A 27863-nucleotide genomic window follows, 5' to 3' on the forward strand; every position below is an offset into this window, starting at 1 on the left:
ACACTGACATCACCTGAGGGAGGGAGCTGGACGGGTAAATGGGACCATGCTTTTATATCTATATTGGAAGGGTAGGAAAAAGAGGTGAAAACTTATTTTTAAAAAAACTGCATATTTAAGAAAGAAAGAAGAGGCTTAAATCTTTCATTATATTCCATTCTGAGCATTGGCTATAAGACCTATCTCTGATAGCATGGTATTATTTTCAAAATTCCTTTATTTTCCTTGATAATACATGGACACCTAGCCCCTCCTCCTCCGAGAGAGGTAATCACTTCATTTCTTTGGAACTCATGAGTTGCTGGAGTTCCTGTTTGGATGTGGCAGTAGTTACTGATTCCTGTCCAACAGACCTCCCCTGGGTTGTCAGATCTGTAAAATTCATTTTGTGTGTGTGTGTGTGTGTGTGCATGCGCACGCACACATGACCACATGCACTCATACAACAGGCAGTATGATGACAAAAATCGCGGTGACAAATGTTTGCCTTTTTAAACAAAAAGTGTGTCATATATTTTATTAAATCATAGAAAATTCATTTGTATACAAATTTTTCCGCTTTCAGGAAACTGGAATACTAAACAGCTGGGTAACAAAACAGTTGAACGATATATCTCACTTTAAGCAGAGACAAGTTTTAAGTTGTCACATTTATTTTTTTAAAAATTTTGAAATAATCAGTAACAGCATTATTGGCATTTTCCACCTTTGGGGCAGAGGAATAATATCTCTTTTAACCCCCCCCCCCATTCTCTTTAAGGATATTTTTCATTACTGAAACCAACCTTGAGTTTAAAAGGTGGTTAACTTTAAGTCTTAAAACAAAATCAATTTCTTTTTCCCTCCTGTGGGCTTGTAGGGTATTGTAAATGCTGAATTTCAGGAGATGGTCTCCTTTCACAGGACCGATTAAGCTCCTTTCTTACAACAGCAAATGTGTATAACGGTGCAGGATATATTTTAGAATAAGTTAAATATTAAGACATACAGTATGGCAATAATGTCCTATTTTTCTCTCTACCATTTAAATTCGAAAGTTCATTCTAATCTTACACATTTATAAAAGGGTGAAGACTGAGGGATCCAGTGATACTGAAAATGCACAACCACCATCAGAACCGTGTTCTCTAAACGCTTTGGCTGACTATATACAAACGGTCCTGCCAGACCTGCATTCGTTCCACGGGGGATCTAAATGAACAGACTCTGAAGTTCACCAAACGAAAATGGGCAGTGGTTTTGAACTTAGGCTGTCACGCGTTCTGCTTTTGAGCAGAGACCCAGAGGTCACACTGACATGCCTCAAATACTCACCCCAAATACTCACATAACATAAACACAAATTAAATATTATCAGACTTATTTTAAATTAAATTGAAGACCACTATTTTTAAGTGCATGAAGTATTTCTCCCTTAACTTCTTGAACACGTGTTACAGACAAGAACTAACATCCATGTTCCTATGTATTAGAGGCCAACCTGCTTCCTCTGAGAACTCCCTGGAGTAACACATGAGAGACTGGGGGGTGGGGAGAAGCAATTCTCCACTTGAAACGGAGGGAATAATCTCAAATAGTCATTTTTCCCAAACTCGAGCCAGGATTTCAGACTCATTAAAGCAGGAACTGGAAAAAGTGATCTTTGGGACTGGCTTCTGGTGTCACCTATGGTGACAAGTTTGTTTCCCTAAGACATTTGATTGGCCCTTAATACAACAAGCCTCACTTCAAGCCGCCCTTAGGTCCTGGGCCCCTGTTGTCAATGTGCAGACCTGGAGCTCTCCCAGGGAATGTGTAAACAGATCTGGAAAAAAACTCCGTTTCTGCAAGCTTTTGTTATGTCAGTGAAAAACCTCTTGGGGTAAGAAAAATAATAGGAAACGCTGCCCCAGTGACAACTTCCCACAAGGCTTATCTTTTGCTCATCCTGCTGTAGAAGGCCATAGTCAACTCAAATATTCTTTGCCTGGCTTGCCCCAAATGGTATTCGACAGAGTTAGAAACATTTCTTTGGACTATTTTATTCCTGAATTGTGACAAACGGTTATCTGAGCAAATGTGGTACACCACCTTGTTACTGGAGGTGATGTGGAGAGGAGGCCAGGCTTTTGTGCAGGTTGGGATTCTGGCTGTGTCTGTTTCGACTGCGCACAGACGAGAACATCGTGTTGCAGCCTGGGACTTTGCATTTGTGGAGCTGGCGGAGGTGCACGGTTTTGTAGTGGGCCCTGAAGGTCCCTTTATTACTGTATGTCTTTTGGCAGAGGTGACACGTGATGGGCAACCCAGAAGGCAGGCTGGCGAGGCTCCGGTCGGCCTTCTCCATCAGGACGCAGATGGGATAGTCATCTTCCCCGGGGGCCAGGCTCGGCCCGTCACAGTTCCCATCGCTGTCCTCCATGAGCATGGCGCCCTCCTCGCTTGCCCCATCTGAGTCCCAGGAGGAATGGCTGCTGCTCTCTGACTTCATGCTTGAGGTAGTACTCAAATCCAGGACAGTGCCCTCGCTTGGCGGACCAGAGTTGTAGCTCTCCAGGCCGGCGCTGTGGACTTGGGCTATCGGGTAAACCAGACTGCTCATCCGACTTGTTCCCTTGAAGATGACAGATGTCTGGGAGGCTTGTGGTGTGAAAGCCACATCCTGATAGGCCTCCTTGGCCACGTCTTTCAGAAGGTAGGCTGCACGGAAATGGTCTTCACCGCTCTCCAGTGCTTCTGGGGTCAGCACTTTTTGGTGGAGGTTTAGGTTTGAACTGTGTCTACAAGAGTGAAAAGATGATTAGCAATGGACTGTTGTTTGGTTGCTTTAAAGACAGGTGTCATTCTGAGTAGAGTGACACTGGGCAGGGAGCAGGAAAACCCGCAGCATGGGAGAGGTGATACTGAGGACTCGGGACACAATGTGTGTGTAGTGGACACTGCCCGCTGCGGTCTACCGCCTGTCACAAGTTAGCATTTGACCAGGGAAGTCGACAGAGTATGTAGTTCTCTTCAATGTCCACAATCTGATTGACATGTAACTTCTTATACCTCATCTTTAGAGAATGACTAGACCACTTCAGTTAGGCCAATTCAACTGGTACACTGGAACCAGGAGATCCCAGAAGAAAACTGGTCACAAACAGTAGGAACTAAGCAGAGGACTTCATTTCAATGAAACTGGGAATTATTATCTTCTGGAGCTGCACTGTCCACTGTGATAGCTACTCATCAATGGCTACTGAGCACCTACAATGTGGCTAGTGTCATTATGTTGAAATGATAGTATTTTGGATAGACTGAAATAAAATGTTACTAAAACTTGTTTTACCTGTTTCTTTTTACTTCTTTAATGTGGCTACCAGAAAATTCAGAAGTTCCTATGTGGCTTGCATATGGTCTAGAGCATTTGTATGCATATCACCACAGAAATTCTATGGGTGTGAAAATCTGACTGGCTAGAAATAGTACATGTGTGCGTGAGGGTGTATGTGTGTGTGCACGCATGCACCTGGTGTGCGTGTGCTGAATTTAGTTCATATTTGCAACATTTCACTATATACCAGACAGGTATTTTGCAGATGCAGCACTGTGAGCATACCGCCAATCGTCCACCCAATGATTACTCCTGAAGGGCAGATAATGAGTATCCATTATGACACATGCCGTTTACTCCTAAGATATCATTTGGATGTAACTTGTTAATAAATGTTGGCCTTGCTCAAAGATCCCCTAAGTTCTGACGAGCAAAAACAGCCCTTACAAAGGGGTACAGTCCTAAAGGTGACTGGAGAATTATTCCGGACAGGAAAATACCTTTCCCAATGAGATGAGAATGCATGCCAGGGTCAAACTGGGAAAACCCCCCTCAACAAAATAACAAAGAATCGAATTTTCTCTTCTATATCTCCAAAGACATATGGGGGGTGTTACTCATAAAATGTATAAAATTTATTACTCAACTTCTCTTTTTTATCCGCTTATACATTCTTTTTTGTGACATAATCAGAATTATACTTCCGGATCACCCACTTTGCAAGTAGCTCTTCACAACTGCGGCTCTGCCCTGTGATTATGTCAGCATCCTGGGCTGAAGGGGCAGGTATGTCTCGGCAGAAAACCAGACACTAGGCTGACATATAGGTTCTACTACTACATACAAGTGGTCAAAAAAAAGTGAGACAAATACATTTACTGGAACCTTGTACAGAAAGATCCCTGATGCAACAAAACAAACCTCTGGGCTCAAATCCCCAGTACCCCATGAACATCAAGAGCTAAACCGTGAGCTCCCCTCTCTCCTCCTTAACCATTCTCAGAGAGCTAGATGAATTTCCTGAGGTGCCATGTCCCTAAGACCACCAACCACCACAGCTGCAAAAACCCTGTGGACCATGTGTCAGGCTTTCTGCCTCCAGGACTTTGCTAATGCTATGCCTGCTGCCCATGTCTGCATTTCTTCCCTTCAATCTCTACCTCCCTGTCCCATTCTTCTGTTCGGTTTCTGACTATTTAGATTAGTTGAGACCAGTGGTTTTCAAAGTGTGGTCTGGGCACCCCTAGCGGTCCCTGAGATCCTTTCAGGATGTCTGTCAAGTCAAAACTCATTTCATAAAAATACTGAGACAGTGGGAAGGGTATAGCTCAACTGGTAGAGCACATGCTTAGCATACACGAGGTCCTGGGTTCAATCCCCAATACCTCCTCTAAAAATAAATAAATAAGTACACCTAATTACCTCTCCCCTCAAAAAAAAAAGCCACTGAGACATTATTTCCCTCTTTCAGTTTCATTCTCTCACTAGTATAGAGTTCTCCAGAGACTACATGGAGCAGACTGAATACAGAAGAAGCTGATATGAGAATCGAGTTGTCTTATATCAAGCCAGACACTAAAAGATACTTGGAAAAATGTAAAACAAAGCTACTTCCTAAGTTTTTGTTCTGGGAAATGCAGTTATTTTTCATAAAAACATTATGTTAACATAAATAATAGGATTATTACTTTAAGTGATGTGATACATGTAAATTTTTTTGTTTTAATTTCTAATACAGTAAACATTGATGGGGATAAACCCAAATAGACAAAAGCTCTCGCAGGTCCTCAGGTTTTAAGAATTTGTAAAGCAGCTGTGAGACCAAAGCATTTCAGGGCCGCTGGTTTAAACATATCTCCTTTCAGAAATCCGTCCCTAACTTCTCAGAGAGTCTGGTCAGGTGTCCTCCCATGCGCCCACAACAGCCTGTATTTTACCGTCACGTCTAGTGGCCACCACGTTCAGCTGTAATCATCTGTTTACTGGTCTGTCTCCCACACTGGCCTTCGTGGGCAGGGGCTGTGTCCAGAGCACCTAATCCAAAAGGTTCTTCAATATTTGTTGGCTAAATAAGTACCCAAGGTCCCTTCCTGATGGGTCCTAGTAACTGCTGTTGGCAGCAGTGGCGGCTTGAGGAGAGGAAGTTAGTTATCCTTATAGAGATGCAATTCTCATCTCTGACTCAGAAAAATGGTGGTGGACCCAGGCCTGTGCACCAAGTCCTGTTTAACATGGTATCATTTTAACCACAGATTCCCAGGAAAATGCAGCCCAAGTTCTAGACTACTAGAATTAGTGGTTTTACAATTAGAATGCAAGATGCTTTCCTATGGTGGAGGGGGAGGGTTGTATCACAAATAGGTCAGAAAATATTAAATACATGAAAAATAAATGTAAAATAAAATAGTAGCTTAAATTCAATATGTCTTCTAACTTAGTAGACAGTGTAGGTCAGAACAGTATCATAGTGATCAAGGATAAGCTGACCAATATGATGATCTCTTCTTTATAATAACAGCTTATTCATGAACAAACACTCCTTTTGGAGGAGGGTGGAGGAGGACTGGTTCACTAATTAGGGTATCCTGGTGCTTTGGTGCAACTTCCAGCTACAGAAGACAGGAATTTTAACTAATATCACCCTTGCTCCATCCTCTTTGCTCAAGACAATGAGGGTGTTCTTATGAGCCCCGTTCAGGAATGTGTGTGGGAGTCTATACATTTCCATCCCCTTAATAAATCAGGCACTACAATTTGGACTAAGGTGATGGTGGTGTTGAGCTGCTTCAAGTCAAGCTTGTCTGAGCAAATGTAACATTTCAATATTCTGTGAACCACTTAGCATCTATAATGCTGTGTTTCATCAGAGAGCTCTGGTCCTCTCCTCAAAGCCTCCTGGGGTCATCTTTTGGTATGCTTCCTCTTCCCTTTATGGGCTTGGGAGGAAGGTGACCTGAAGAAGGGTTGTGAGACTCAAGTTCATCAAGAAAAGCACAGGCAAGGTGGTAACGCCAGTGCTATGCCCCCAGAGTGATGAGTTATACTCTACACCCAGGCACTTTGTAAACAGCTTGACTCTGTGTGTGGGGCTCATGAAAACCCAGCACTGACACACTTCTCATCTTTCAGCCACACATCACAGACCCTGAAATAACCTGCTAATTGCCTTTATTCTTTGATATCTTAATATTTGAAAAACCTTCAATCAGGCAGTTATTCTTTCTTTTTAAACATAGTGGTCAACTAGAAATCAAAGAAAATATTTCATTCAGTGGACTTCATAGAATAAAATTAAAATCTGACAAATTTTGAGAAACTACAATCCTAATTTTAAAAGTTCCCTCCTAATGTGTGCACTAGTTCATGACCCCTTATCCCAAACCCCTGGGGCCAGATGTGTTCCTGAATTCAGACTTTCTCAGACTTTAGAAAAGCAGAATGATGAATATATGGTAATATCATGTTAATGTCCCCATAGTAAATCCATTGATATTTCTGTACGGAATATATATAAAAATCCACACAAAGGGAGAATTAAAAACAATAAAATAGTCTCAGATCATTTCAGGTCAGTTTTGTGGCCAAATGAATTTAAATTTTGGAACTGAAAATTCAGGAATGTGGATCTACAGAACACAGTTTCTCAATCTATGGTCCCTGGAACAGCATCATTGTCACCTGGGAATTTTGAAATGCAAACTCTCACATCTCGTCCCAGATCTACTGAAGCAGAAATTTTAGGGGTAGGGCTCAGCAGTCTGTTTCAACAACCCACCAGGTGATTCAGATGCATGTTAAAGTTTAAGAATCACTGCCTTGGAAGAAATGATTGCCACTAGATGTCTTACCTGTCTCTGCTCCTGCGGGAAGGGAACGTGGCCTTACAGCCCTCCACTGTGCACACATGCGTTTCTTTGGCGTGCATGTTCTTGTGATGCATTTTCACACCACAAGCATTTTTAAAGGTCTTCTTGCAGATGTCACACTGGAAGCGATTTTCCTCCTTCTGCCTCGATAATGCGTGCTGACCCATGTGCTCCAGCTCTTTGGGATCTTCAAAACAAGGAAAAGCCATTCCTCGGTTGGACAAAGCACTGAAGAGTCCCCCGGCCAGGAGGCGCTGCTGCAGTTTGATGTAGTCAGAAAAAGGAACACAGGGCTCCACCCCAGGTGTGAGGTAAGGTTCACGGCCATCCTCCTCCCCATCCCGGGGCACCACGGTCAGCACCGACGTGTGCTCAGTCTCCCTCTCCAAGTTGTGTGTGGCCTGCTCGGGGGTTCGGAAGATGGCTCCACTGGACTCCAACACCGGTTTGAGATGGCAGGGCCTCTCTCCTTCAGGGCAAGGCTTCCCTAAACTTCCTGACGGCGTGTGCTGCTCCTCGGGGACTCTGTCTGACCGGGGACTGCAGGCCTCCAGCTCATCTTCACTGACCACCTGCAGGGGCATGTCTTCATCTGAGCTGAGAGTGTGCCTCTTCTCGTCAGCTACCTCCACGGACTCCTTCTCTATTTTGATGGGCATACTGGACTTTCGGGATTTCTTCTTCGGAAGGGCATCAAATGGCATTTCATTGGAAACCAGCTGTTCTGGGATTGAAGAGGACAACAGGGGGAGGGAAGGCAGCATCCCAGGTGTGTTTGCCAGCTCAGCTGGAGTGGCTGGACTGCGGTAGAAAGGAAGGACCGGCTGGACAGTCTTCAGGTTGGGAAAAAGAACCCCGTTTTGCCCGATACTTGGGAAGGTTGGTTGGCTCCTGGAATCCTCCCCTGAACCAGTGTAGCCAGGGAGAGGCCGACAGTCTGGAGAAGTCACCCTGAAACCCGGGCGCCTGTAGCTCTCAGAGGCGGCCAGGTTCAGGCTGTTCCTCAGATCTTTGTCCCTGTTATTTCTGTTCATCGGCATGTGCAGCCGGGGGTTGGGGTTGGCGCTGTGGCGGTTCCGGCTCCTCAGGGAGCTGAACACCATGTTGCAGCCTTCAATGGTGCACTTGTGCTTGATCTTCAGGTGGACGGCGTTGTAGTGGATCTTGAGGGTGCCTTTGTCGTAGAAGGTCTTCTCGCACGCTGTGCAGAACACCCGGCCCTTCTTCGTGCCGAGGCTGCTCCTCTCAGACTTCACTTTGGCCTCGGGGGACAGCTGTGCCCTTTCTAGCTTTGTGACGATGTTGTATGAGCTGGAGTCACTTAAATGGGCGTTATCTTCCTTTTTAGTAACAGCATCTGGACAGTTTAGACACTGCTCTTTTTCAACCTGAAATGGAGTGGACCTGGAAGTTAAGAAGCTGCTGTCGGGGAAAGGTCCGTGGATTTCCTGTTTGGGGTCCTGATTCTGGTCCTGACCCTGCTCCAGCACATATGGTTCGGGCAGTGACCCTATCAGTGCGGGAGGCACAGGGTTGAAGAACTGGAAAGGCAGCATGAAAGTCATGTTGTTTATGAAGTTCTCAAAGGGGTGTATACTGCTGGGGTTTCCTTTGTCCACAGGGGCCGGGAGGCTGGCGCTTCTGTGGCTGCAGCTCTCGATGAAAGCCCGGATATCGACGTTTGCTGTCGAAGGCGGGATGACGACGGACTGCTCTTCTTTCTCTTGAATCGCCATGAGTTCAACTATGGACTTGGTCTCCCCAAAACGGAGGAACTGCTGCAGGGTGGCTACCTCCTCCTCGCTGGTCATGATGCTCCAGTGATCCAGCACCTTTCCTGACGCATCCTAAACCCGAACCAGGATTTAAAAGTGCAATCAATTTACTATTCCTTACCCTTTTCTCTTAGAAAGGAGTCATGTATGTGGTCAGGGCCTCCACTAGCAACAGAGAGCACTTTCTTGCATGTTAGAAAAAGACACCCCTGTAAGCACAGGGCTTGTTGAATTCAGCTCCCACTCACCCTTCTCCCCTAGGACAGAAACTCGGTGCAGAGAATAAACTGCACAAATGTAAGCAGTGGTCCAAAAGAGAGAGATAAAATTATTATCACTCAAGCCTAAGGGAAATTGGTGATTATTTTCCATCTTATTTCAAACCAATTGGTTGTCTTGCATTAGGCATAATAATTTTCCTCCACTAAAATTAAAATATGTATCATTTGAACAACAGTAACTTCTTTATCTAAAGAGTATAGATGGGGCAATCAGGCCTAGACACAGCTCAAGTATTTATTCATTGCAAGTTTAATAATCTTCCCCAAGCAGCTAACATCAAAAAACAAATGAACCTGTATTGATCTATTGCCTGTGTTCACAAAGCAGAGCTGTAATTACACTGGAGTGTTGGAGATCTTTCAAACTCTAGCAAGGCCTAACTTTTCCCAAAACTACAATAAATATTTTATCACAGAACATGTATTTGATGGCCTACTGAGATTTTTTACAGTGCATGTAAGAGTTTTGAAGATGATGAGGAATGTAACATCATAAATTTTTCATGTGCTAGAGGTTCAAGGTAATTGATTCCATATTTTTAATCCTAACACTAGAAAGCAAGATTATTAGGATCATTAAATATTGATCTATGTCATAATGTAAGATCATAATGCTGCTCTACATAAAAGGTGGTTTCTAGCCTGCTGGGGGTCCTGATTGCAAGGTGAGCAAACATGTTTCCACAGGAAGACTGGGGCATTAAAAGAGTTAGAAAGAAGTGGGTTCAAATTCTGGGTCTGCCACATATGAGTTAAGCCACTTCAGCAAGATTTAGAAGCACTCAGCCTCTGGTTTTCCAACTGGAAAATGGGGTTAATCTACCTACCTCATGAGATTACTGGAAGAGGGTCTAAGTCAACAAATGGTTGTTATCCGTGTTTGTTTTAATGATATGGCCCATCTGAGTCAGACTGAAATGTATGTTAGTCTTAGAAATACATTCATCCCCTGGTTTCATTGAAATTTTTACCAAAGTTAGCTGACATTTTCTAGTGTAGTGGCAAGGAAGAAAATGCTGCAGCTGTTTCATATGTCAGAGAGATGATATAATTCATACCAGGAAATATGTTCTTTGCTTGTGAAAATGCCTTGATAGCCTCTCTGGATACTTAGCATTAAGGCCTCACCCCTCCCCATCCCCCCAGCATGGTACAGAAAAAGAAATAAAACTACTCCACGTAGGAAAGAGATGAGAGAAGGGATGAAAGGCATGGAATGATGGAGAGACGCAGAGAACAGGCAAGAGGCCGAAAGAGAAGTAGGGGGGGAGAGAGAGAGAGAACGGGCAAGAGCACGCACACAGAAATGTCACAAGATGATGGAGCCTAGGAGGGAAAATCAGCAGTGCGATGGACGCCAGAAGGCTTTAAAGAACAGGAAGGTGTGGCATGAAATTGTAGCTGTTTGCTGTGCCGTTCTGCAATGTAAGTTCCCTTCCTCATCCCCAAACCCTCAGTAAAATCTGAAACAGATGATGTCTTGTGTCAGTAGACGGTCTGGAGATAATAAGAGAAATGGAGGTAGCACCGAGGGTGGGGCAAATGACTGTGGAAGAGCCGGCTGAGTGGAACCCAAATCAGAGAGTATGTAATGCTCTCACATCCTAGCTTTCACAGATACCTTGAGGAAAGAGCTGGATTTCTCCCAGAATATGAGGTAGGGCTTAAGCCATTAGAAAAACTATTAAAAGGAAGGATGACCACCAATGGCTGTAGCATTATATAGGCAACTGGGTTACATCTGTTCCACGGACATGAGTTTCAGAAGACATTCTAGGAGAACTGTGCCCACGGTCCCCATACCTGCAGCACGTATCCACGGATGTAATCCTGAAGGGTCCAGTCCAAGGCATGGAGAATCTGGAGGACCTCATCTTGCTTTAATACACTGAAGAGTCGGTCCAGTAGGATTTTCAGGCGAACAGGGATGGCCTGGGTCCCATACAGCATGAGGCTGCTAATATCAAACACCACATTGGACTGGACAATCTCCACCTGGCTTGCTGGATACACAGCAGGGATCCTCAACTTACTTAGAGCTGAAAAATCAAATTGAAGAAATAACATTGTTCAAGATTCTACTTTCAAGAGAAACACTGCACAGGAAGTAGGCTAGAGCTAACTCTCAGTTATCTGTTCAATAGAAAAACCACAAATATGCTGACAATTAATAATCTTAATAGCTATCTGGTTCCAAGTTACTCACAGGAACTTCTAAAATAAAACGGACTAGCCTGAGAGTCTTCTTTTCTCCCTTTCCTGTGGCATGCCCAAGGAGTAAAATGGCCACAAGTAGGGAAGATGCAAGGAAAAGGGGTAAAAACAAAGGTGGCAGATGCACAATTAAGAGAACAAAAAATCAGGAAGCACGGGGTCTAGGGAAGAACCTGAACTTGGGAATCCAACAGATCTGGGTTTGAGTCCTCGTCTGCCACTTGGAAAGTTAAACCACTGAACTCTATGCTATCCAAAGCAACAGCCATCAGCCACATTTAGCTGGCCAAATTTAGATTTAAGTTAACATTAAATAAAATTAAAAATTCAGTTTTCCTGTTGCACTAGTCACATTTCAAGTACTGAGTTGTCACATGTAGCTAGTGTAGGGTTGTCAGGTTTAGTACCTAAAAATACAGGATGCTCCTGTTAAATCTGAATATAAATTTCAGATAAACAATGAATAGTGGGATACAGTTAAGCCAAAAATAGTCATTAGGATATACTTAGGCTAATAATTATTTATAATTTATGCAAAATTCTCATTTAACTGAGCATTCTGTTTTTTACTGAGCAACCGTGGGCTAGAGGCTACTGTATTAGCACAGAACATTTCTATCATTGCAGAATGACAGCACTGAAGCACTATTTTCTACATCTTCGGAAGGAGGTTAATAGACACTTACATAGAATTGTTAAGATTCAAAGAGATAAAGCTCTTAGTCCGTTACCTGGCACACAGCAGTAACTTATAAATGCTAGTTGTCATTCTTAGATATTAAATCCATTCCTGAATAACTACAAGTTATTTAGAGGGAACACTACAGGCCAAGAGATGGGGAGAAATAAAGTTACCGTGGGCCACCCATCCATGTCTGCACTGCTCACACTGACGGTGGTTTATTTTCCCTGGTTTGAAGCTTTGGCAACTACAGTTCAGAGTGCAGCCGATAGCCTGCAAAAGAGAACACAGGGATACCTGGGCATGTTAGTGATGCGTGGAACACACATCACATTTACAGAACAAAACATATTCCTCTACTGAGCAATGTTCACTGAATGATGTGTGCCTATTCTGTGCCAGGCCCAGATATGTATATTGTATCCTGGAAAGAGGAAAAGCTGGCCCCAGATCTGGAGACAGGGAATACTCTACACAGATATTCTGCATGCGAGAATAGGCTAAAACACCAGAACTTTTTGTAAGAAAAGATAACAAGTTGGAAGGAAATATCCTGCTTGTTATTAAGGACATAGAATGGGTGAACAAGAGTCACATTCTCACTAAATCTCTAAGTTGACGACCAGAGCAGCAACCTTGAAAGGTACATACAGGCTGCCTTGGAACAAGTAAATGCGAGAACGATCAGAACTAAGACTAATGCACATGTGTAATTTGTTACCTGCCACCCCCTGCCCCCAAAAAGGCAGAGGCTGAATATCAAAACAGGTTTGAGGTCATGAAATGGTTGATCATGCTGAGGATGATTCCCTGACTCCACGCACTGGACCATGTGACTGACAGAAAGACATAGGCTGGACAAGCCGTGCACTGATGCCCAGTTGCAGGTCAAAGTGGCAGGTGTGGCGTGGGGGTGTGGAGTGTGCAAATTTACGGCTGAAACAGAAAATAGAGATGTATGTGTCAACAAAGTTCTAGTATTAAGAACAAAGCTTCACACATATTTTTAAGATGAATTTCTCAAAAGGGGATAGAGGCCTGAGGAAAGTAATCTATTATTAAAGAGAAAAAGCTCCCACAGGAGCTCTGTCAGTGAGATTCCCGGGAAGAGCCTCTGGGTGGAATCCATATGATTCAAGAGTCTTGATGCTGGGGAGTGCGTGTGTGTTTGGAGTGAATGAAAAAGCCCTACAACTAAGAGTTTAAACCTCCATGTGCCAATTAAGGGACTATGTGGCCTTGTGTGGGGACAGGGAAGAGGGGAATCTGGCCTAGGACACTTTAAAGAGTATACAACTAGTCTTCATTTAAAAAGCAGTTGCTGGTGGGATTGTAAAATGGTGCAGCCGCTTTGGAAAACAGTCTGGCTGATATGCACACAGTTACCATATAACCCAACAATTCCACTCCTAGGTATAAGCCCAAGAGAACAGGAAATATATGTACACACAAAATTTGTACCTGAATGCTAAAAGCAGCATTATTTATAATAACCCTAAAATGGAAACAATCCCAATGTCCATCAGTTGAATGGATAAACAAAATGTGGTATGTCCATACAACAGGATATTATTAGGCAATAAGAAAGAATGAAGTACTACAACATTGTAGATGAACCCTGAAAATACTACACTGATGAAAGAAGCCAAGTACAGAAAGTCACAGGTTGAATGATTCCACTTACATGAAATGTCAAGAAGAGGCCAATCCACAGAGGCACAAAGCACACAACTGGCTCCCAGGGTTGTGGGGAGCAGGTAGGGATGAGGAGTGACTGCTAATGGGTGGCAGTAGGGGGCAAAGGGGTATTCTTTTCCTGTTTCTTTTTATCATTTTTGAAAACAGCTTTAAATTGAGATAGAGTTCATGTATCATACAATTCACCCATTTAAAGTAGAGAGTTAAATGATTTTTTGTATATTCACAGAGTTGTGCAATCAGCATCACAATCTAATTTTAGAATATTTTCATTAATCCCAAAAGGAACCCCATGCACAAGTTTATGGTGGAATATGTTTCCATTTCTTCGGAATATACTCTTAGGAGTAGAACTGCTGGATCATATGGTAACTCTATGTCTAACTTTTTGAGAAACTCCCAAACTACTTTTCAAAGTTTATACTCTGACCACCAATGTATGAGGGTTCCGATTTCTCCATATTCTCACGAACAACAGTTATTGTTTGTCTTTTTTATTGTTGTTATCCTACTGGGTATGAAGTGGTACCTTACAGAGGTTTTAATTTGCATTTCCCTGGTGGCTAATGGTATTCAGTATCATTTCATGTGCCCGATGGACATCTGTATGTCTATTCAGATCCTTTGCCTATTTTTAAATTGGGTTGCCCTTTTAGTATTGAGTTATGAGAATTGTTTATATATTCTAGGTACAAGTTCCTTACCAGTTAAAGATTTGCAAGTATTTTCTCCAATCCTTGGATTACCTTTTCACTTTCTTCATGTTATCCTTTGAAGCACAGATGTTTTAAATTTTGACCACAGTTTTTTTTTTTGAGGTGATGAAATGTTCTAAAATTAGATAGCAGTGATGGTTGCACAACTCAATGAATATAGTGAAACCACTCTGTTCCTCACTTTATAGGAGTGAATTTTATGGTATGTGAATTATATTTTGATAAAAATATTATTTTAAAAAATCAGCCCACTACATGTCTGTTAGAATGGTCAAAATCTAGAACACTGACCAATATCAAATGGGGGTAAGGATGCAAAGCAACAGAAATCTCATCATTGCTGGTGAGAATGCAAAATAGTAAAGCCACTTTGGAAGACAGATTGGTTGTTTCTTACAAAACTAAACCCACTCTTACCATACAATCCAGTAATTGTGCCCCTTGGTATTTACTTAAGGGAGCTGAAAACCTACGCCCACACAAACATGCACATGGATCGTTATAGCAGCTTTATTTGTAAGTTCCAAAATTTGCAAGCAACCAAGATGTCCGTCCGTAGGCAAATGGATAAATACTGTGTATACTCAAATAATGAAATACTATTCAGCACAAAAAAGACATGTGCTAGCAAACCATGAAAAACATGGAGGAAACTTAAATGCATATTACTAAATGAAAGAAGCCAACCTGAAAAGTCTATATACTGCATGATTCCAACTATATGACATTATGGGAAAGGCAAAAATATGAAGACAGTAAAAAGATCAGTGGCTGCCAGGGGTTTAATGGGGGTGGGAGGATGAATAGGTAGAACACAGGACTTTTAGGGCAGTGAAAGTACTCTACGATACTATAATGACAGTAACATGTCATTGTACATTTGTCCAAACCTGTAGGATATACAACACCAAGAGTGAACCCTAAGGTTAAACCATGGACTTTGGGTAATTATGACATGTCAATGTAGGTTCATCAATTGTTAACAACTGTATCCTCCGGTGAGGGATGTTAATAGGGGACGCTATGCATATGTGGTGGCAGGGAGTATATGGGATATCTCTGTAGTTTTCTTTCATTTTTTTTTTCTGTGAATCTAGAAGTGTTCTAAAAAACCAAAATGAAGATCTTAAAAAACCAAAATGAAGATCTTAAAAAATCAGTGACCTTGCTTAACATTTACATGACTTGACTGTTATCTATAATTTCTTTTGGATTACAATGGGCTTGAACAGTACAAGTAGACAGATTTTTCAGGTGAAAGAATAGCACTCTTCATAACTGAAGTGTGCAGCAGAGAGCAACAATGCTACCTAATCCCTTCAAGAGGCTATCAAAAAACAGGAAATACAGGGGAAAAGGGTTTTGCTCTTTGTAAAGTCATACAATATAACACAAAGAACTCCAGATGATCACAACACTCTCTCACTCTAATAATGCATGATTCCCATCCGGTGAATCCCCAAAGGGTGAAAATTGTTCCACTCTTTTTATGTATAAAGTACACATATACAAAAACAGATAGTTTACAGTGTGATACTAAAATTTCACTGGGAGAGGCACAATTAGGAAAAAATTTCTAAAGTCTCTTTAGAGATGGTGGATAATGGAAAAAAAAAAGACTGAGAAATACTGTTCTAATGCCACAAATTATTTTACTTTTTGGTTATAGAATTTCTACTTGTATATACATACACAAATGAATTAAATGTATAAATGCACACATCTACATACCTATACACATAATCATAGTTATCTTGACTAGAGGATAAAAACAAGTAATGGTCAAAATCTAAAAGAGCACCTATGTTGCCCAGCTTCTCAAACTTCCCTGCAACTCGCTGAACTCCAGCTCACAGGTGAACCAATCAACAATATTCTCAACAGCGACCAGCACGCTCAGTACTAAGCCTCCGAAATATTTCACCACCCACATTCTATAAATATATGACTGCTTTAAAGTAAATTTTTAAAAGGAGAAAAGTTCTTATTTTGGATTAAGTCCCTCAAGATGCCATCCACTTTTTAAAAACAAGATTTTTAGAACTATACAAAGCGAATTCACATTTCATTTATTTGGACAATAGGACCTGCTTGAATCAGAGAAAGATGTCCTTGAGCTCATACTTCCTCTATCCCCTAAAGAGTCTGCTCAGAAGGCTCTCACTCATACAGAGCCCTCAGGAAACACTGAGTGACACTATCTCAGGTCCAGCACAGCAAAACTACAGAGGGAACAATTCCAAGTGCGTTTCATAGCCTTAAGGTTGAAACTCATTTTTTTCTGCATCTCTTGACACCTGACTCAGGATTTCTCAACTTCAGCATTATAGACATTTTGAGTTGGGTAATTCTTTGTGGTGGGGGGCTGTCCTGTGTATTGTAGGATGAAAAGTAGAATCCCTGGCTTCTACCCACCAGATGCCACAGTAACACCTCCCCCTTCCCCAGTTGTGAAAACCAAAAATGACTCCAGACGTTGTCAAATGCCCCTGGGGGCAAAACTGCCCCCAGCTGAGACCCACTGATCTAACCTGACTATTGAGTTTTAGCAGCTTCTAGTTTGGGGACTGAATTTAAAGCAGTTTTATCTGTAATTCCAATGTATAAATGCTGCTTTATAAGAAACATTCATATGGTTCTATATGAACCTATTTGAATAAGGCTTAATAAAGCTCATTAAACATCTATGGAAATAAATCTCAGAGGAATTATTTATGAACTAAAAAAGCTAATTACAGTGTCTAAGAAAACTTCCAATATTAAAGCCCTTTGGTTTTTCCACGCATCTCAGAATTCCACAGTGTAGTAAAATTATGGCACCATTATCTAAAGACAAATTAAAACTTCTAAAATGAAATCAAACCAAAAAATTCTAATTACAGGACGAAAAGTACTCATGTAAATCAAAATGGAAAACTTTTAAAATGTACATCCTTTCTTTTAGAATCCTGATACTTGTTCCATTCTTCAGAAACATAAAGCAGATGTTTGCAACATTCTGAACTCATCAAGACATGATTATTGCTTTTAACGCACTCATTTTAATCAGACTATTTCTGAATTGTTATTAGTCACTTTGATGTGCTACAAATCAACATTCAAAATTCTGGTTTGCTATTCTGTAACTATCATTCGCTCATTCATTCACCCAGGAATTACTGACACACATAGTATGGGATGGATGATTCAGTTATCTGCAGTCTTGGGATGGAAAGTTATGACCTAGTTTTTAGGTAAATTTGAGGGTCCCATTTCATCTCCCAGACACCCATGACCTATCTTCAGCTTGGGGAGATGCTGCCATGGACCTCTTGTCAGGAGATGCTGACTTGAACTCCTAGCAGCGGCCAGCCCAGGCACACAGTGGGGTAGGTGCAGAGATATCCACTGCTGGACAGTGCAGGCCTTTGATGGGACTTGAATTATCGAGCTTAAAAATAAAAACTGTTCACTTCAAAGCTGTTTGCATCTCTAGTACATGCAAATATTTTCATATCACTGAAGATAAATCCAGGGGGATATTCTTGGGGGACCAGATGGAAGGTGGGAATAGAAAAATTACAGAGGACTTTTGGGGTTTCCAGATTCAGGGTATTGATGCTTTGAGGGGAGTCATTTGTTATCTGGCTCAGGAACAAAATCCAAATGCATATACCAGACAGGTAGCTTTGTAGGTTCAAGTCACTTAGTCTGCATTGTCCAATACAATAGCCACTAGCCACACGTGGCTATTTAAATACGAATAAAATAAAATAATCAGTTCTTTGGTCATTCTAGTCACGTTTCAAGTGCTCAGGAGCCACATGTGGCTAGTGACTATTCTGGACAGCAGAGATGAAAACACTTGTATCATCACAGAAAGCCCTACTGGACAGTTCTGAGTCTGATGGTGAGACTAGCTATTCTTCCAGCATCTGCCCTCCCACATGGGGCATCTGTATGTATTAGGTGATCTCATTCAATCCTTGCTGTATCACTGTGAGGAGGGACTCATTCTCAGGAAACTTAAATTTATGGAAGATTTGTACTTTGTCCAAGGTCATGTAGTTCGTGATGTTTATGGGTTATGTATTATATGTGAGGCTTTGCAGTAAGCAATACCCATGTGTCACCTCATTTCTTACCACCATGCTGGGAAGTAGGTATTACCATCCCCATTTTATAGATGAGGAAGCTGAGGAACTTATCGGCTATGAGGATGGTCTCAAATTTAGATACTGGGGGTAGATTATATCTTGAAATATCAACATTTGGTACTAACTGCATTTGTATTTACGATTTTATTTAATTTCAACAGCAACTCTGAGAGTTGGACATTATCATCCACATTCTGCAGATAAGGATATTAAAGTTCCACATGGTAAGGAAACCTCATTCATTGAATAAATATTTACTGACCATTTATGAGCCAGGCATCCTAAACTCTGGGGGTTTACTCTGGGGATTAAAGTGTTGAACAAAAATGATGAGTTCCCTGCCCTCACGGAACTTGTATTCTAGAAAATGGAGAGAGACAGAATAAACAAGTAAACACACAAACAATACCTTCTCAAAATAAGGCAAGTGCTGTGAAAGAACTAAGCATAAGCAGAAAGCTCTGCTAAGTAATTTTCCCAGGTGGCATGGAAAGGCAGGGGTAGGAGTAAGAAAGTACCTTTTAGATAGAGTCATCACCAAAGGCTTTTGAGGAGGTGACACTTGAACTGAGTCCCAAAGGAGAGCAAGGAGCTAGTGAAGAACCAGAGACTGAAGGTGTGTTTTAGGCAGAGGGCAGAGCACGTACAAAGGCTCTGAGGCACAAAAGAGGCTAGAGTGTTCAGGGACCAAAAAAGGGGCCAGTGTAGCTGGAGCAGAGTTAGCAAGGTTAACGGTAGAAAACAGGGGTGAGAAAGGTGACAGAGAGCACTCTGCATAGGATTTTGTAGGGGAGGCCAAGGAAAACAAATTTTGTTCTAACAGTGAGCCTTTGAAAAAAAAGTATGAAACTAATATGATCTGCCTGTTAAAATGACACCTCTGGATGCAAAGCTAGGGAGCCTGAACTCCTTTCCCCTTATCGCACTGAGCATCTTTGACTGGGATGTAGTAAAATGTGCCATTGGCCTCAGGCAACCTGTGTCTTCCTTCCTGTTAGGCATATAACCTTCAGCTCCATGCCTTGGAGTCTTTGACTATAAAATGGGCTGGATATCTGTTCCTGCCTACCTCAGAGGCCTATTAGCCATATTAATGAGGACATACAGATGGAAAGCTGAAAAGACCAATTAGGTAGTTGTTGCTACCAGGCCTACAACATGTAGGATCTTAGATCCTCTGGGTTCTGTCCGTCTGACTCTGCACAGACAAAGCTAATTAAATACCTATGATAAAAACTTCCATACAAGATGCTCCACAATGAATTATTTCTGAAAGAGGCAACAAAACAATTGAAACTCCAAACCAACACCCAGTGACCAGCACTGGGTCTGATACTTGGTAAGCCTTCCACTGGTACTGAGAGAACAATGAATGAATCATTGAGAGAGCTTCCCCATGCTTACTAATTACAGATGCCCATCCAATATTCTGTTGCCCGATCTGCCTTGGTAAAGGAACTTTAAATAATTTTCACATCTCCTTTGGTGGCCAGGTGACCAAGCACTGATCAACGTGTACAAGTAGAAGTTGTTGGGTGGAGCTTTACGGAAAGCTCCTTACAAACAGGAGCTAACTCAGCTGGGGGACGTTTTTGCCTTTCCTCCTTCCTCCTTTTTGGAATGCGAACACGATGGCTGGACCTCAAGGCTGCAACCATGAGGCCAACGATAAGTCACGCCCTAAGGATGGCTCAGCAGAAAAGATGGCAACTATTATTTAGGAGCCTTTTACTAGCAGCCAAATGCAGTCCCTAATTAACACGCTGATCTTCCTACTGACTGTGAAGCGGGTCACAAAAAAATTACGTGAAAAATCGCTAACTACAGATCACTGAGGGCAAGTTTAGAGTCTGTGGTCCTCTCTTAAGTGTGAGATTCTAAGGCTATGCCAGATTCTCAGTTGTAAGAATCAGAATCCCCCAACTTGAAATCAAAGGACCCAGTATGCTAAATCACAAATCACTTTTTAAAAGTCACTGATCTTTAGAATGAAAATGTTTCAAGTTTTTCCAAGCTGTATTTTTAAATGTCGAATATAGAAAATTGCTTTTAATATGTTTGAGACCTAGAAACCTGCAGTGCGTACCAGTTTTTTGATATATACAAGATCTACATACAAGACAATCTATAGCACAACACATTTTCTAAAGTGGCTGGGCCACCCTAAGCTCGGACAGAGGATTTGATTTCTGTTCATCTACAGTGAATTTGTCATTCCCATTCTCTCTGTGTGCAGGGCTAGCCTACCTGGTTCAGGAAAATGCTTCATTCAAGAGTGGAAGGTCTCTACCCCACTGCTCCTTGGAGCTGCTCTATCTCTGCCTCTTACACACATTTTGTAGTTCTCACTTCTCTTACTAGAATTGGCTTTTTCTTTCTTTCTTTCTTTCTTTTTTTTTTTTTTGCTCTCTCCTCTCAGTTTTTCCTCTAGCTTCTCTTATTTTTTATTTTTAAGTTTTTCACTGTTTTTCTAACAAACGCAAACCCACAGAGGTATAACTAGGATCCTGAAAACAGTATCATCATTTACCAGATGTCCCAGGACAACTGGGATGAAGGGAGAAGAAAACCCATGAGGTCTTTTGTGAGAGGCAGCTTATCTGCTGCTGGTGGCACTGGACTGGAGAAATACACATGGATCAGGTGTTCATCATGCCATCATCTTCCATTAGTAGTTTAACAAAATGAAATCAATTTATTTAACAAATTGTTTTTGGGGGGTTCGTTGTTGTAGTTGTTTCTAAAGCATCTACCATGTACAGATAACTGTGGGGAGCCTCAGGGAGATGTAAAGATGAGGAATTTCCAGTGTCTGCTCCAGGGAAGCACATGGCTTCATCGGGGAAGAAAAGTCATATATCTTGATACGTCAAGAATTGCTGAATATGATCTGCCAAAAATTAGTGTGAGTTGTTCACTATATTGAAATTTAGCAATTCAAAAGATACTAAAAACAGATGCAAAACTCACTGGCTACCTTTAGAGGATGCTACGGAACCAAAAACTGGTTAACAAAGGGAAAGAATCAAGCGTGTATTCTTTTTTATACAAATTGTACTTCAGGGCAACCAAATCACTGATGAGACAAAGATTCCCTTTACAGAAATATTCCAGTGAATAAGTGAAGAATTAGAACACCAGCATACTGAAATTCTTAATGAAAAAGACAATAACCATGTCACTTGCCTCTGCATGGAAGGATACATACTTCTACATACGAGGTGTTCTTGCTCCCAGAAGTTCAAATCTGAATCATATTCGGCCCTTTGGTACAGGGGATAGAGGAATGTTTAAACGTTATCACGAGGAAGCAATCACCAAAATCCAGACTGGGGAGTACTCTATAAAACAAATGACCTAGCTTTTTCAATAGATAAATTGCAAAGAAAAAAGTAAAGTGTAAACCTACAGATTAAGAGACATACTTCACGGACCATATCTGGATCCTGATTTGAACAAACCAATGGTAATATAAAGTTTACAGGACAACAGAATAAATTTGAACCCTAGAAATTTAATGACATTAAAGAATGAATTGTTAATTTTTTAGGTGATACAGATATATTGTTTTTGTTCTAAAATAGAGCCTTTGATTTTAGAGCTACATATTTAAATATTTATGAATGAAATTATATGAATGCCCAGGATTTGTTTCAAAGGAGTCCAGTGTTGGGCAATTGTGAGGGGAACAGGCAGGGAAAATAGACGAAACAGGACTGGCCCAAAGATCATCACTGTTGAATCCCCAAGCACATAACATCAAGCTTCATTGAACTATTCTAATTTTGTTTGAAATTCTCTATAATCAAAAGTGAAAAAAAAAAAGATAAATCAAGACTCTATCTCTCCCCAAAATTTTAGTTTTGAGTAAGACAACATAAATGGAGAGTAATGTTATGTAGAGGCCAGAGGAGACTTCTTCCAGAAGGCAGCAGGCATGCTCTCAGCAGTGCATACAACACCGCAGTCCTAGGCATAAAGAAGGCTCACTCTGCACATATGTGTCAAGCCCAGGAACCTGGGCCACAGAGCACAGGTTTCTGTCATGGGCAGTGAGAGCTAGAAAGGCAAAATAGGGTGAGGGTGGGCTGTCCAGATGGGCATCCACGAGTCTCTCTCTTGGGTTCATGGAACTATCAGGGTTCTGAACAATGGGAAGACACTGTTTACTATGAGCATGGTTGAAAGAGGAACCTGGGAAGCCTCAGAAACCAAGTAGGTAGCATTTGCAATATAAAAATGACACTAAAGGAGAATTGACGGGATCTGGTTTCTCACTGCAAGAATGGGGACGAAAAGAGGCCAAAGAATACTAAGAGCGTGGAGAAGGGGGTCTGGCAGAGAAAGGGCAGGTGGGAAGTAGAACTCAGGGAACAGATGTTGGGCCAAGTCTACCTGTGAGCAGAAAGTACGCATGACACGCTTATAGTGTTCTCTTGCTGGTTAGTTCAAAGAGGGTGATGGGGAAAATACTTGTTCTTTTGATCTCTATAAATCAAAGTATAAACTCTGTGCCAAAATAATTTAACAGCTGTGCCTTTTTTCTTAAAATTATTAGTTCTAAAAACAGAAAACATAAAAAGTTGAAAAATATGCAAATATTACCTTAGCAACCAAACCAAATATTTCTTCTTTAAAAAAGCTAACAACAAACTATACAGATACATAAATGATACAGATACATTTTTTCCTTTATAATGTAAGTTTGGGAGACCTCAGTTGTAATCTTCAGAAATCCTTGATAACAAAAAAAAAAAAGTAAGGATGTAACTGCACATGCAGGGAGCTTCTGGACACAACAATCAGCCTTAGGAAAAAAGTAAAAGCCAAAACAAAAAAGGCATTTACACTTTAGGATAATTTTAACAAAGGTGGCTAGTTACAGAAACAATGCAATTTCACCACTACAAGCTAACACACAATAACAATGAGATTACGAACATCATTAAGTAAAACTTTGCAAACATTTCTTTTTGGGACTTAGAACTAGATTTCAAAAACTAAGTGTAAAAAAACCCCGTAGATTTTCCAAATGAAGTTTTTAAAAAGAAAAGATCAGACTTAATTATGCCATCCTGATCACTGCCTTAACATTCAGCATGGTATATCATGAAACAGAAGTGTCTGTATAAAAATTTTATCTTTATAATGAACAATGAAAGAAATAATCAGACGACGACAGAACAACGACAATGCTTCTGGAAGCTGACATAGAGCCGGAAAATAATCTTGATGTTTGTGTCAGTGTGTACTGAAGGATCACACAAATAATCTGTAAGAGGAATCAAACTAATATAACTCTACGAAAAAAAGTTAGCAGCCTCACTTAAGGTTACCTGAGACAACCATTTCCCTCCACACAGGCTGTTTGGACCTGGTCTTCACAATATTTTGTCTTTGTCCATTTGTCCATCTCTCTTTTCTCTCACATTAGCTGGGTGAAATTATCAACCCCACAAGGCAGAGTCTTTCTGTGATACATTAGGCTGGTTTACAAGAAGGAATCTGTGTGTGGACTGTTTGCCTATAACTATGATAAGTTTGAGAAGGTCCCAAATTGGACCCTGGTGAAGCAGGTCTGCTCTGTTCAGACCCACCCTTTCTGGATAAAATAAGCATGTGTCTGAATAGAGAAATGGGGCCACACCAGAACTTGGAATTTCCAGAATTAGTAAAAAGGGCTTCAAAAAATGACAAAATAAGAGGAAATAAGGTTTTCAGGTGGAAATCCATTTAAAAGGGGAAAAAAAGCCTTTCCAGATGCCCCTCTGTGCAGAATCAGTTATCTTTAACATCTTACAGATAAGTCATCAAAAAATTCTAAAATAAAATTTAAAAATCTATAGACTACTCAGAATAAAGTAATTTAAAAAATTTATTGACTCTTTAAATCTTGATCTTAGATACCAAAAAGATGGATGGCTCAGCACTGAGATTTCACCTTAGCTAGGGTATATCTAGTTCTTTTAAAACAGGGCTGTTTCTGACAAAAGTAACTCATTCTAAATGACATCTGTAGAGGTGAAAATTCACCCTGGGGTAAAGCACGCTCCTCCTGCAAGTAATTTACCTTGTGGAACCTTCAGGGCAACTCTTTAATGGCCACTGTCAAAATAACTTCTAAAGCCATATACAAAAGCTAAAAGACACTCATGCCCCTCACTCCGTATGCTGCGGTTTAGTTTCACGAACAAACTGAACTCTCAGAATGTTTTCCCATTTATATTTATCCCCAGGCATTCATAAATAATAAGTGTATGCTTAAAGAACAATTATTATTTGTTCCACAGGGAAACCTATATGGTTTTTCTCACCCAGTGGGTTGGTTTGTCCTTTTTTCCAAGCTGATGATTCTGAGGTACAGAATGTGGATATGGGCCTGGGACCCAGGCCTGACTGCAGCACCGGAGAGATGTAAAAATAAAAAAATAAATAAAAAAAATAAAATAAAAAATAGCCCTCTATGTAAACCTTATGCCTCCACTGCAATTACTTCATTTTGGTTAACATTTCTAGTGTGAATTACAACCAGAGCAAACAGACCATTGTTTCACATTCCAGTAGATATCAACGGCCAAATAACCATTTCAAACTAACCACTCTCTCTCTCTCTGACTGAAGGAGCATGTCACTAAATCCTTACTATTCTGAAGGGAATAGGATCTATGGGTACAGATGACGTTCCAAATTAAATTATGCAGACGTCTGAACACAGTTACGAATTCCCAAAGTATGGACAGTACTTGTGCTAAGTGAAGATTTCACCACTTCTCAGCATTTAGCTATAACAGGAACATGTTCAACTAACAGCTGAGTTGAAATAGTAATACTATCTTGGTGATATTAAGGTTAGCAAATTAGATAAGAAATCAAATGATGAGTCACATCTTATTCTTTCAGGTATGCCCAAAAGGATAAAGTTATTTATTAAAATTTTATTTTAGTAAAAGTGGTAGTTATCCTTTCACACCTATTTAAAGCAAAAATCAAATCCTGGACAATTTGTAACATATGAAGTAATATTCTTTTACATGTACAAAATTTTTATTTTGACGCTCAATTTTAATGAAGTTTTAATAATACACATCAAGAGATTTGGGGATAATTGAGAAGCCAGTATATTTATCACTGAACAAATTTTTAACACCTAAGCACGTATTTGCAACTAAGAGTCTTATGAAAAGATCCTATGAAATCCAGTAGCAAATTAAAACAACAAACAAGGAATGAAAGGACACAAGAAAAAAAATGATCTGCTAAATGCTGTTTTTCAATTCATGTACTGTCAAACCCAAATCTTTGCTGCTTTGATGAGAATATATTTTTAAAAAATTGTTGCTCCTTGGGCTCAAAGCTGTAGTAACACATGTTTTCTCCTACACACACACACACACACACACACACACACACACACACACACACACACACACACACACACACACTCCCTGACAGGGATTCCCAGGACACCAGTGGGGCCTCTTTTAGGCCCCTTAAGTGTTAACAGCAGAGGCCTGGCTGCGACCAGGCGTCTGGCCGGATTTAAATGCCCTGTCTTCAGAGGACTGCGGTGAGCACGGCCATAAAACTAGGGGACATTACTGAGCCTCAGAGTGTCTGATCCTCCCCTCAACAACACACACACAATTTTACTCATACAATTAAGGCTGCTAGTTGGCATTCCATTTAACTGTCAAAGTCAGACCGGTGGCAGCCCCGCAGCCACAAAGATGCCTTAAATGAGAAGAACATGTTTCTACACCGCATTTGAGAAAGTTTGGCTCCGAGCTATGCACTGATTAATATCAGATCTCCTCCTTCACTCGCCGCTCGACAATCTTGTCACATCTGGCTGACAAATCCTTAGGAGCTTATGCAAAGCCAGGCCGCCAGTGGGGCTGGGGTCTGGCCGGCGGCGCCCGAGGGGCAGCGGGGACCATGCCGCGGCCTCCTCCTCCGCCCCGCGGCTCCCGGTTCCCTGCTCCACCGCCGCCCGGGCGCTCGGGAAGCGAGCGAGCGCGGCGCCCACGGGCCGGAAAGCCGAGTGTGGCCAGAGTTCAAACCCGGGACGCTCGGCCCGGCCGCCGGGCGCTTGCAGGCAGCGCCGAGCCCAAGCGCTTCGTCGGCACCGCCGCCAGCTCCGCAGCCCAGTCCACTCCTGTCACCTGCAGCCAGCCCTTCCTCAAGTGGCCAGAGCCCACTCTGTGCCTCCCACGCGGAAGCACTAGAGCCTTAACCCAATTCCCAGGACGGTCTGACCCAGCGGGAAACCCCCCGCGCGGAACTACTCCGCGCCCGACCGGGCAGGTCAGCTGTAACGTTCATTAAAAAAGCCTGACCTTGCAACCTCCACGCTGTTCTGTCCCGGAAGCTGCCTGACCCGACCTGTCTGCGTCTTCATTTGCAGTTTTGTGCAAAAGATTTGCCCCCCCCCCCCCGGGCAGGAGCCCCCCGTCACTACCCCTCGCCTGTCTCAGCAATTCTCCGCACGCTCAGTTCTCCGGAAACAAAATCTAGGTAGAAAAACGGTCACTTTTAAATATCAGATGTTTAATTCCTTCTGAGGTAAAAGCAGTTAGTCCCAAAGTCCTGGGACTTAGGTGCTGCTGAGGGGGCGGGAAGAAGTGCGGGGAGCAGACGCCGCAGCCCGAGCACGGCAAGACGGCCGCCCAGTCTCTCCCGACCCCGCACTATCGACGCGCCGAGGCCACCCCGGGGGCGCCGGGGACCCGCCCTGGCCCGCCAGCCCGGGTCGCGCACCGTGAGCGCGTCGGGCGGCTCTGGGACGCCGGGAGGCGACGGGTCTGCGCGCCCCTACGGGCCCTCCTCGCCTCAGAGACGCTCCCTCACGCCCTGCCCCGGGGAAGGGCCGCGCCGCCGCCGCCGCCGCCGCGCAGGTGGCCTCGGGGAGGTGGCCTCAGGCGCGACCCCAGGTACCGACCCGCCCGGGAACCGAGCGGCGTTCCCGGTCGCCCCGCCCCGCCCCGCGCCCTGAGGGGGCGCCGCGCTTACCTCGGCCATCCTGCGGCCGCTGCAGTGCCGGGGCTACCGGCGCGTGTCCCCGGCCCAGGCCGCCCCGCGTCAGCCCCGGCTCGGCGGGCGCCGCCGCATCCAAGCTCCCGCCGTCGGGGCCAGGCGCGGCGAAGTGGGCGGCTCCCCGGGCGCCCCGGCCGCGCGGCGCGGTGGCCGCCCCCGCCCGGCGC

General features: G+C 42.5%; 1 protein-coding gene across 2 annotated transcripts; it reads right to left on the minus strand.

Annotated features, from left to right (window-relative positions):
- Positions 1 to 482: 482 nt before the first annotated feature.
- On the minus strand, positions 483 to 27863 carry BNC1 (basonuclin zinc finger protein 1). 2 transcript variants are annotated; one of them, XM_074354020.1, is made up of 5 exons: positions 27673 to 27863; positions 12287 to 12386; positions 11021 to 11256; positions 7144 to 9008; positions 483 to 2759 (listed from the first exon to the last, which is right to left on the minus strand). In XM_074354020.1, exons 1-5 carry the CDS (start codon positions 27679 to 27681, stop codon positions 2075 to 2077), a joined length of 2895 nt encoding a protein of 964 aa, XP_074210121.1. In that variant the 5' UTR covers positions 27682 to 27863; the 3' UTR covers positions 483 to 2074. The 2 variants fall into 2 exon arrangements, with proteins under 2 accessions (XP_074210121.1, XP_010953439.3); XM_010955137.3 differs by lacking the exon at positions 27673 to 27863 and adding an exon at positions 12835 to 13050.

This window comes from Camelus bactrianus, chromosome 27, assembly GCF_048773025.1.
Source record: "Camelus bactrianus isolate YW-2024 breed Bactrian camel chromosome 27, ASM4877302v1, whole genome shotgun sequence".
NCBI lineage: Eukaryota > Metazoa > Chordata > Mammalia > Artiodactyla > Camelidae > Camelus > Camelus bactrianus.

What these genes read in the sequence shown, in the direction of transcription:
- BNC1 (XM_010955137.3), bottom strand. Translation starts at nt 12,945, where the DNA reads ATGGTCCAGTGCGTGGAGTCAGGGAATCATCCTCAGCATGATCAACCA. An exon ending in ACATGGATGGGTGGCCCACG is followed by an intron (nt 11,257 to 12,286) that starts GTAACTTTATTT and finishes TTGATTTTTCAG; the next exon opens with CTCTAAGTAAGTTGAGGATC. An exon ending in TCCCGCAGGAGCAGAGACAG is followed by an intron (nt 2,760 to 7,143) that starts GTAAGACATCTA and finishes TCACTCTTGTAG; the next exon opens with ACACAGTTCAAACCTAAACC.